Below are 11,565 nucleotides of genomic sequence, written 5' to 3' on the forward strand. Positions count from 1 at the left end.
TACAAGGTGGAAAGGAAGTCAACGTGCGTGTTTTCTTCCCTATCTTTCTCTCAGCACAGGGGCACAGGGTCCTTTTTATGGTGTGGGAGGTTCAGTTGTGGGACAGCCTAAAGCCGCCTGGGGAGACTACATCATCCCCACTCTACCATCTAGACAGTGGGGCCAACAACCCTTTCATGGACCATGAACCATAAACCACTGATCAGCGGGAATAGATAGAACATGGACATGATGAGTGTATTTTCTGTGCGAGAGGCTCCATAGGCTCGGCTCCTTCAACCGGCTCCATTTCCCTATGGATTGTACGCCTTCTACCAGATATTGTGGCTGAAGGGCTGATGATTAACCCGGGAGAGTCATTTTGGAAGATTCCTGGCGTCTAAATTGGGTCTAGGCTTGAATGGTGAGATCTTTTACAGCAGCCTTGGGCTTGATGAGTGTAGCAGCTACCTAGATAATCACTGATGATGATCAAGTAATATGTGAATTATACAAATTTCGTTCCATTTATTCATCTTCATGGCATATGGATGAGGCCAAACTGAGACTAGTCTCAAAGGTATGCTTGAGGCTAGGCGTTGTCACCATTTTTGGTAGATAGAGGAACCTTGGACAGTAGATATACTTGAACGCGAGAAGGAAACACCACTTGTAGTTTACGAGAGACTATCTCAGCCTGATTTAAAAATGCCTAAAGTTATAGATTATTAAAATGAGGTTGTCCATTTTGCAGCATATGACCGTTTCAAATTGAAATTCCGGGCGGCTACCGATTGGTGAATATTGATTTGGTCCCTCGAAATTCCCCAAATATCAATATGACATGGTTTTAAAAGCCTCAGAAACATGCAAATTGATGAATTTTCCGAGATTATCTTCTCCACGGACGAAGCTAATGTTAGGTTGTGCTGTGCTACATTGAGTCTGCATATGATGCAAGAATTAAGGGGCATCAATCTTCGCCCAGGAAAGGAAATCATATGACCACTATTTGAACCTACAACCTCGGGGTAATAAGAGGCAAAGCTCGCTATTTGGTCGTATCCTCGGGGTATGGAATATGTAAGCTGCAGAACAGCAGAAAACCTAATGAAGTGGCTAGTGGCTTGACTAGTCGGAGCATTCTCCGCGTGGTAATTTACGCGCGAAGCTAAAACAGCCCGACACTTTAAAGAGAATGCCACACATTCCGGAAAAATTAAGCCACTCTATTAAAGCCCCGACTAGGTTACATGGTTGGGCGCTAGCGCTGACCTTCCCTGCAGGTTGGCTGTGCGGGGTGCAGTGGGATCGTTAAGAACCCGTGCAGACCTCGGTACATTGACGCCCAAAAGCGACTACCGGAAGACACTATACAGGGGCCCGAATGTCTTTGTTCGTACTGGTGACGCTACACATTATAACTCAAATAGATTGTATTTTCTCGAGTATCTGAGTTCTGAAACAATAGCGGCTGTCAAAAGATACAAAATTTCAATAAATCTCAAACTTCAGTCTTGTATGTCATCCTATCGCTCCACAAACTCTCGTTCGTCATTCAGTCACTGGCCTATAGGCACTGGGAGTACCAGGCGTTCTGCGCAGTGCAGGTGTAGCCGTCGGCACAGGTGGTGGCACCAGTCCATCCAGATCCACCACACTGGGCGTAGTGAGCAGCACCAGTGGTGCTAGAAGCCGTGGTAGTAGTCTTGGTGGAAGTGGAAGTAGTCTTGGTGGAAGTGGAAGTAGTCTTGGAGGACGTAGACGTGGTCTTGGTAGTAGTGCTCGAGCTGGAGGTACCCGACGAGAAGGTGGAGCCAATCGGACCAACCTTGATGTTCGAGTAGATGACGTAGGAGTCTGCCTCGGATGATTCAATGGTAGCTGGGTCTCCAGATGAGATGTCACAGGAGCCACGGGCAGCACCTGGGGTGGTGGAGGAATCGGTCGTCGGGTAGATGCTGTCAAGCCAGAGCATATCGGCGTAGTGATCATCCCAAAGACTCATAACCAGAACCATGCCGTCAGCGAGACCGGCACCCATACCGGCCAAGCCTCCGTGCTCGGTAAAGATGTCCTCATCACCGAAGGCAGTCTTCTGGGCAGTGCAGAAGTCCGTAGTGATGGAGTTACCACTCACACCGCTGATGGTAGAGGCGGAGTTGGGGATGACGACGCCATCCTGGACGTAGAAACGCTTAATCTCACTCAGAGTGCCCGAGGAGGTACCATCGTCGGTGATGAACTGGGTTACCACGGTGAACACGGAGTTGGTATCGACAGTCTTATCAGGACCGAAGAATGTGGTGTTACCCATGCGGTAAGGGTTGAAATCGCATCCATCGGGGTCACAAGTGCCGCCGTAACGATCGCTGCTGTAAGTACCACCGCAGGCATCTGTCTCACACATGGTCTGGGTTGGAGTATCACAAGGGTGAGGAGTGACTGCGTTCGAGATCGAGTTGGCCTCCCAGATATCCATCTCCGCACAACAGGAACCGTGGTTACCAATACCGGAGTTCACATCGGTTTCGGAAGGAGTCCAGCCTTCGCTGTTGGCCTGACCGTTGATGAATTTCAGGTCCCGGGGGCACTGAGAGTCACAGTAACCTGTTCCGTATTTGGCTCCAGCTTTGTTTGTGGGGTAGCGAGCCATACCACCATCGGAGTCCATAGCAACAAAGTAGAGGGCACCGTTCAACCCACAGGGGAGATTAGAGACGTCCACATCGAAGGTGAACTCCTGGTTCAACAGATCGAACATTTGGTAAGTGGTGTCATCCTCCATCAGGTAGAGACGAGATCCAATGTTCTTCTGCGAGGCAGTAGTAACGAAGTTCAGACGGAGTTCATCACCGCTGGTGGTGACACCGTAGGTCGATTCGTATGTGGCACCATCCAAAGCACAGTTGGCCGCACAGGTAACATCGTCAGGGCACAGTGTCGAGTCCCACTCATTGCCAGTATAGCAGTTGGTATAGCCACCGACGTTGTGGACCCATCGCCAATTGGCATCAATGACCACCGAGCCGCTCTGCGTGGTGCAGCTTCCACCGCTCGAACATTTCGACCAGGTCAAAGACGGATGAACCTCAGAGGTTGAGGTACCAACTTGCTGTGCTTGAGCGGCAGTCAAGAAGGCAGATAGGAGGAGAGCATTTTTGTAAATGCGGTAAGACAGTGATGCGGACATTTTGAGCCGATGTTAGCTGGAGACTGTCTGTTGTAGTTGTTGTTGAGGAACTTGATGAAGCATTTCAGATACTCAGAGGTTCATTTTATATTCGCTCATGAAGCATCAAATTGGCGCCGAGCATCATGGCAACGGCGACCCGGTCCGCAAGACCGTTCATTGCGGACTTGTCTGCTCTTCCAAAAGAAGAAGTCCCATGAGCACTCCGCGGACACGGAGGAAATTCCTAGATCTCGTTGAGCGTCTCGGACGACTTCAGGGCATCTTCTGCAGCAGCACTGACAATCTCCCCGCATTTCCGAGATAGCCGTGAAGGGTTTACGCTCCGTGATGAGATGAGTATGAGCCCTGCATTGAGCCCAGTCTTGTGATTGCCGTTCCTGTTTCGGATGAGGCTGGCGGGTAAATAGATTGACCTGTAGTGACACCAGAAATCATGGAGCAACTATGCCTAAACTAAGCGAGTCGGCCTGATCCGTGACGAGGGTCAATGCACATGTTCTGCAGGCTAAAGCCGGTAATTTCAACCCTGAGGGATATTTGACTGGGGTACTTGCATTAGCGGGGTGAGACTAGTTCAATGAAGGACGACGCCGTCGGACCCGTGGACGTATCAGGAACATTCAACTGTCATTAAGTTTTGTCACGAAGTGTATTATTCTATAGGTAAGCAAGCTGGCTATTATAGAGCATAGAATTAGAAAAAACTGTAAGGGCATAAAAAACCGGTAGTTTTGGCTATAAGCGAGTGTCGAGTGTCGCGCGACATACCTAGATATCTGTTTATTGAAGGCTTCCTAAGAGCATCACAATTGAAATGTTTCCTAGTATGTAACATCAAGAGCTGCATGTAGACTATTCCAAGTAGTGTACGCCACTCGATCCCCGAAATGTCAATTCTATCCTTCATCAAACCCGTGCCTGGAGTAGAGTGAGCCCATACTAACCCAAGACCAATCACAACAGTGCATATGCTCTCCCACATCAGATGTGGTAAGCCCAAAGGTCGGGGTTTTGCTCAGTCCCCGGATTCTTTCATTTCGCTTGCATTGTCACGACCCATCCGCCACATGCAGAGCCATGCCAGAGCGGCGCTTTCTAAATTCGTTCGGCGCGTTCTTTGCGCACAGACTGATAATTACCAGGGAGCTCGGGAGTGAACCCGCCAGGAACAACACATAGGCATGGAATCCGACATCTTCATTTTCCTGAGCAGCACACCGAGCGCACCAGGCAGAAGAATTTCGTTTGAATCCAGGATAGGAGAACAAAGGGGAGTTGAGCGTTCTTTCCAAAAGCTGTCTATAGTACGGTGATGTGGGTGACTGAGGTCAGGAGGGGACTGAATCTACCCATGTCCTGCATTTCTGTCTACTTATTTCTATACTTCTCTTGGCACATCTTCCAAAATAATTCTGAGAGATTCTCAAATCGAAAAATCTCAGTTGAATTATGGTTGAGAAACAGTTCGAATATTCACAACGAACGTACCCAATGGGGATCGTAAGTATTTCCCCAAGTGCGGGTGCGGTAGGGTCAAGCCAACAACCAACTTTTGGGAAGGCATGTACCACTCATTATCAAGAGGACTCGCTTCAAAAAAGTCTTACTTTGACCAGTGGCCACAGAGAAGTATTTTGAGAAGATAAATCGAAATTCATATAGCTTTAGTGATGATAGAGCAGTTTGAAAGTTGATGTGTAATTGTGGAGGATCCGCCGAGGCATTCATTGGGCTTTAAACCCCCTTCAACATTATCTATATGTTGTTAAAATAAGAGCTTCTTAGATTTTAACTGAAGCTCATATCAATAGAAAGATATAAAATTATTTAATAGTACCTTCAGGGGTATATAGCAGAATTATGGTGAGTAATAACATACTCAAAAATTGATGTGTTAGGATAAAGGATGACGAGACAACTACTAGTGGTTGAAAAACTTGCGGTGGATTTTTATAAGAATCCTAAGCCATAATTTTGTGCGTTAGATGAGTAAAAATAACTATGCGTAATTATATGGAATTTTAGTAAGATATAGTGGTGGAGTGAACTGTTCAGCAAATATACGAAATCGATGGGGTAGGCCCGAAGACTGATCTGGCGAAATACTTTTGACTAGATAGTGTATTACGGTTATTCTGCATAACTCTTCAGATAGCTCAGGTCAAAAATTTCAAATTACTCTTTTCTAATTCTTCAAATTGGAGCCGAAGATACCTAGGACAAAATGGTAGCTGTAAAATAGTCATCACCCAGTGAGATAGGAATGCATGGTTTAGGCGCTGAAGTCACCTGATGGTGAGGCTACAGACATGCCCCTCCTTCAGTTGAGAGCGAGCAGACTTACATTTGAGCTACAATGCCACTAGGTTATTCTTATCATGACCACGATAAATCACTCCGGCACTAACGATGGTGTGCTGGTGGGGATCAACAACGGGACAGTCACGACAGAAATTCATCTACCTCGTAGGTCAGGGAGAACAAGGCCAAGAGTGACCTGACTAATAGCTGTTTGTTACCCCAGAGCGATCGGAAACCCCACCTAGTCCTCTGTCGACCGTCCCATTCAAGCGTGATGCAGATTTTGTAAGCCGAGATACACTTCTTGACCAGATCCACGAGAAAAGCTCGATCTCAGGGTCTAGGATAGCGCTGGTCGGTCTCGGTGGTGTCGGGTGAGTGCGAAGTGCGAAGCAACTCTGGAACAAAGCTAATATTCAGGAGGAAATCGCAACTTGCCATCGAATACTCCTATCGGGCGCGATCTGAGTCACCGGAGAAGTGGGTTTTTTGGGTGCATGCAAGCAATGCTGCCCGTTTCGAGCAAAGTTTTCGCGACATAGCCGAGCAGGTCAAAATCCCAAATCGTAATGATCCTCAGATCGACCTATTCAAGCTGGTCGAAAATTGGCTCCGAGAAGAGAAGAGAGGGAAATGGATTCTGATCCTTGACAATGTTGATGACGATGATCTCTTTCATAAGCATTCGGCGGCAGGGAACGCCGCGACAAGGCCACTTTTTCAATACCTCCCAGCCAGTCTACCCGGATAAATTATCATCACAAGTCGCTCCAGAGAAGTTGCCTTAAAGCTCGTCGACTATAAAGATCTTGTCGAAATCCACCCAATGGATCAGTCAGAAGGGCTGGAGCTTCTTCGAAAAAGACTTGACTCAGAAGACAACAAAGATAGCCGACAATTAGTGGAAGAACTTGAGTATATGCCTCTGGCCATCGTACAGGCAGCAGGATATATCAGAAGTCGAGCACCTCGCTATTCTGTCTCGCGGTACCTAGCAGAATTTCGAAAGAGTGACCGCGAAGCGACAAATCTCCTGAAACAGGAAGCGAATTCTCTCTACCGAGATTGGGAAGCAAGTAACTCAGTTCTAGTCACCTGGCAAATTTCATTTGATCGAATACGCCAAAAACATCCATCTGCAGCGGATTTGCTTTCTCTTATGTGTTTTTTCGATCGGCAAGGTATTCCAGAGTATCTTCTCCGGACTCAAGACAAAGGCAACCATGATTCACCCTCGGCACCATTAGACAATAAAGGTGATGTTGAAGAGACTTCTGAATCCGATATAGCTGATGATTTTGAAAATGATATTGCAACCCTTAGAGACTATTCATTGATCTCTACAATCGAGGACGGGAATATGTTCACAATGCATCGACTTGTGCAGCTTACAACGCGCGCATGGTTAAAGAACCACGGGAATATTGCAATTTGGACAGAAAAATTCATCAACACTCTATGCGATGAGTTCCCGGTCGGGAACTATGAGAATTGGGAAAAATGCCGGTTCCTCTTTCCTCACGTCAAAATGGCAATGTTACAACGACCCGGGCTGCTATCGCCGAAGTCTCGAAAAAATTGGGCTACACTGCTTTACAATAGTGCGTGGTATACATGGAAAACTGGCAAAATTGCGGATACGATTGAATTGGCATCGAAATCAAGGAGAGAAAGGGTGAAATTACTAGGCGTAGAGGATGAAGATTCTCTTCATAGTACAGCACTGTTGGGAATGGCATACGGGCAAAAGGGCCAATGGGAGGAAGCTGAGAAACTTCAGGTGCAAGTTATGGAGACGAGCAAGCCAAAATTCGGCGAAGATCACCCTCATACCCTGGTGAGCATGGGTAACCTCGTCGTGACATTTTTGCGCCAAGGTCGATATATAGAGGCCGAAAAGCTTCAGGTGCAGGTGATGGAATTCAGCAAGACAAACCTCGGCGAAGATCATCCTACTACCCTGATAAACATGGGTAACCTCGCAATGACGCTTGAGCTCCAAGGCAAATATATAGAGGCCGAAAAGCTTCAGGTGCAGGTGATGGAAATCAGCAAGACAAACCTCGGCGAAGATCATCCTACTACCTTGATAAGCATGGGTAACCTCGCAATGACGCTTGAGCGCCAAGGCCAATTAGTAGAGGCTGAAAAGCTCGAGAAGCGGGTGATGGAAATAAGCATGACAAAACTCGGCGAAGATCATCCCGACACCCTAGTGAGCATGGGTAATCTCGCATTGATATTCTGGTGGCAAGGCCGTTATAAGGAGGCCGAAAAGCTCCAGATACAGGAAATGGAAATAAGCAAGAAGAAACTCGGCGAACATCATCCTACTACCCTAACAAGTATGGGCAATCTCGCGTCGACACTTGAGCGCCAAAGCCGTTACATGGAGGCCGAGAGGCTTCAGTTGCAGGTGATGAAAATAAGCAAGGTGAAGCTCGGCGACGACCATCCAAGTACACTTGCGAGTATGTCCAACCTTTCTTGGACCTGGAATTCCTTAGGTCAAAAGTCCCAAGCTATCAGTCTACTCCAAGATTGCCTAGCTCGACAGGAAAAGACCTTGGGGATTGACCACCCCAATACTATTTCAACATCCGAAAGGCTGCTAGAATGGACAAGTGAGGCTCTCGATGATAATTCATAATGAATGTAGCATCAAAATACTTCTGCCTTAAATACGTAGAGCCTTATACCTATATTCGAAGTTCTCTCTCTCATTCATTTAATAATTTGCTATAACGTCTTCCTATCATAACGGTTTTGATAGAGACTCCACAAAAAAAAAAAAAAAAAAAACTATTATTATCATTTCGTGTCCATAAGGGACATCGGAGAAGATTGTTTTGCAACTCTGACTCCTTTCATTTACAATAAGAAATGATTACATGGTCAAGCTCAGAGGCAGCGTGGCGAGACTAATGATGAATGTGTTCTTAACCTAAAAATAAGCCCCAACCTAGAAAAGTCAGTTTTCCAGAACAAGCACCAGGGACACTAGAAGTTAATAGAGAGAATTTTGCATGTGTTGTTTAAAGCCCTACTAGAAACCTTGGAACCGGAAAAATCGGCAAGTGGTGGAGTCATGAAGCTTGTGCAGTGGATGATGTCAAAAGGCTCGGCAACTTCGCCGGTATTTGGTTCGAGTGAAATATAGTCTTCCGAGGTCTAGTGAAAACCGCATCGGTTTATTACAGCAACAAGCCAATCTTCTTCACTCAAACTTGAAGTTTATATAGGATAAAGTAACAATCTAAGTAGGTAGGAATTTCACCGATTATCACCTTGATATATGTCCACAGATTAACATGGAATGTGGAAGCGTGCCGAAAAGGCCGGATGTGGGGAGAAGTCCCACTTGAATCGGATCAACCTTACTTAAGCCCTCCAGATTGCATCTACCTTCTTACTCACCCCAATTATTACTATTCAACAATGGACACAATCGCACCACCCCCTAAACTGAGCCACTTGTTCACTCTCCGATGTGCGGTTGATACGCCTATGGAGATTGGCCACGGGCCTTACGGTCGGCGGCGTTGCGTGCCGATTATGTCGGGTGTTGTGAATGGACCGCATTTCAAGGGAGAGGTTGTACCCGGAGGTGCGGATTTTATGTAAGTGAAAAGTAACTTCTTGAATTTGAAATGACGTTTGGCTGATGGATGGATTCAGGATCGTGGAGGAGGATCAAACAACTCATGTGAACACGAATTACGTGATCAAGAGCGATGACGGGGCATTCCTTTATATTCGGTGAGTGTTGTCTTGCCTTGGTTGCCTGTACTTGTAGATAAGCATGAATTAACAGTGGTTTGCATTGCAGTACCGAAGGAACTCGGGCAGGGCCTCCAGAGGTGCTTCAAGCACTCATGGAGGGCGGACCTGTTGATCCGAGCCAGTACTGGTTCCACCTCCATGTGCGGATTGAGACCGGACATGAGAAGTACAAGTGGATGAATGACCGTGTGATTGTTGGACGGGCTACAAGAGCCAAGGGCGAGGTAGCATACGATGCGTATTTCTTGGAGAATAGTCCATGAGACCGATCGGCTGGAGCTTGAGTCGCAATCGCGATTCTCATGTATCGTGACGTTCAAAGCCACACATTAATAGGTCTATAGACATTACGGCTAAGTATACAAAAGCATCACAAACGCATCATGGCGCATGGCATCGCTGGAGTAGTAGCTCAGCGAGGTTCACGTAGAAGCCCTGGCCCACGTCCTGCCGAGCCAGGATTTCATCGGCCATCTCGTTGGCCCAGACGTACTCTGAGTGAAAGTCGCGTAGCTCGAATAGGCGTTGTCGGAGCCACACTTGGTGGTTGGCATCGTCTGTCTCGATGATGGCCATTAGCATAGGCCAATGTAGACGTCGTAAAAGCCGGGGATCGGCTATGAATTGCTTGCGGGCGATGTCTATGATCCCGGCTGTGGCTTGTCTATGGATTGCCGCTGGTGGACTGTCTACGCAGAGCAATCGGCGGTGGAGTAGAATCTGGGCGTGGAATGTACAAACACCCATGTAGATAGTGTTAAGAGTACGTCGGGCGGAAACAGCACCGGCAAATTTGGCGGTTATGAACAGGTCGGAATATTTCTAAAATCGTTAGTTGTGACTCAAAACGAAAGTCTGCGCGGGATTGAAGCACATACGTCGCGCATGGAAATGATCTCACGGAACAGTGACTCGGTGGTATCGGTTCCAGACTCGGAGTCTACCAAAATTTTCCAGGTGCGATAGCGCAGGTGAAACCCGGTGTGTAGTAGCTCTAGTGCACGATAATTTTCAATGTCATCTAAGACCTCTTGGTCCGGATACTGCTCACCCCAGAAACATCGGCCCCACAGGCGAGCACATCGATGCAGATGATCGGGATGTAATGCAGGGTTATTGGATTTCATGACATAGTCGTAAAGTGATTCCGTCAGGCCCATCGGTCGACAACTGGCGTCAATGTACCTGTTTATGTGAGTGAAGGTTCAGACTTAAATAAATTTTCGAAAACTTACAGCATCCAGAGAAGAAATTGTTCTGGTATAAATGAAACTTTCGTGGCGACTGCATCCTCCGGGGATGTCGTCTCGTCTTCAGCAGACAAAAATACGTCATTGACGTCTTTGAGCCGAAAAAGCTGGGGATGGGATTCAAGCAAGGAGCGTACCCCGTGTAAATGAAGCTGCAGATGGCGCACAGAGTGTCCGAATTGCCATTCGTAGGTAACCATGAGAAACATGGTGGCAAATATTATCTCCAGCTCGGCCACGGAGACCTGCCTCCGGGGCGTCTCCAGGAGTTGCCGGAACTCCTTAACGGCCAAACTGTAGTGATATCGTCCGTGGTCTTCAGCAGTTGGTCGACCCGGTGATCGGACAGCCAATCCATGACGATGCATGTCGCTTGCGGACAACGCCAAAATCATTCGCATAATGACTTTATTCGTGGCAGCCGGACCTTGGTATAGATAGCACAAGCTGCTCCAATTCCATCCTTTCATATAATAGTAAACGATTGACGACGAGGGGAAGTATTGGAAATATTTTTGGTCATGCTCAGTGAGCGTGAGAGAGTTGGCACACGCGAGCTCGCTACCACCCATCAATGGGGGGTAGAGGGGCGTTGCTATTCGAATGGGGGCGATGGGCGGATAAAAAGGTGTTACTTGCGAAGGCTCTAAAGAAGGCTCCAAAGGTAGGGTATCGCCAGGCCAGGAAACTGGTGAGAAGCCATCGAGCAGGGCGTCATGCGAAAGGTCCACCACCATATCACCAGCTTCCGACGCCGGCCAAAGCACCTGATCTGGGGCCGTCAGAGCGGGCTGCAGATGTCGAATTTGTGCACTGCGGCCACGCTTCACCGGAACGCCCCATTCGCAGCTCAGATGAAGATTCAAACATCGCTTGCAGACGGGGCGTTCTTCGCCGCATTTCACCTTGCGCCGACGACAGGTGCTGCAGCCTGAGTGGAGTAAAGTCGAATTAGTCGCGATGTCGGAGACGTATGGAGATTCAGAATTGGGGGAGAACTAACCACTCTTTGAGCGCGGCGCGTTCCGTCCAGACATGAAGAGTCAATCCCCCACC

At 47.6% G+C, this 11,565-nt stretch overlaps 3 protein-coding genes across 3 annotated transcripts; 1 reads left to right on the forward strand and 2 right to left on the reverse strand.

Annotated features, from left to right (window-relative positions):
- Positions 1-1,549: 1,549 nt before the first annotated feature.
- On the reverse strand, positions 1,550-3,172 carry cbhB (putative 1,4-beta-D-glucan-cellobiohydrolyase; the record flags this gene model as incomplete). Its single annotated transcript, XM_057111363.1, has 1 exon — positions 1,550-3,172. The coding sequence occupies one exon, from the start codon at positions 3,170-3,172 to the stop codon at positions 1,550-1,552; it is 1,623 nt and encodes a 540-aa protein (XP_056976100.1).
- Positions 3,173-8,914: 5,742 nt separating this feature from the next.
- On the forward strand, positions 8,915-9,522 carry N7484_000944 (DUF3237 domain-containing protein; the record flags this gene model as incomplete). Its single annotated transcript, XM_057111364.1, has 3 exons — positions 8,915-9,096; positions 9,155-9,235; positions 9,306-9,522. 3 exons carry the CDS (start codon positions 8,915-8,917, stop codon positions 9,520-9,522), a joined length of 480 nt encoding a protein of 159 aa, XP_056976101.1.
- A 118-nt stretch (positions 9,523-9,640) lies between these two features.
- N7484_000945 (Zn(II)2Cys6 transcription factor) lies at positions 9,641-11,546 on the reverse strand (the record flags this gene model as incomplete). Its single annotated transcript, XM_057111365.1, has 4 exons — positions 9,641-10,081; positions 10,138-10,444; positions 10,495-11,440; positions 11,513-11,546. 4 exons carry the CDS (start codon positions 11,544-11,546, stop codon positions 9,641-9,643), a joined length of 1,728 nt encoding a protein of 575 aa, XP_056976102.1.
- Between the last annotated feature and the right edge of the window lie 19 nt (positions 11,547-11,565).

Source organism: Penicillium longicatenatum, assembly GCF_028827895.1.
Source record: "Penicillium longicatenatum strain IBT 33135 chromosome Unknown contig_1_segment0_segment0, whole genome shotgun sequence".
NCBI lineage: Eukaryota > Fungi > Ascomycota > Eurotiomycetes > Eurotiales > Aspergillaceae > Penicillium > Penicillium longicatenatum.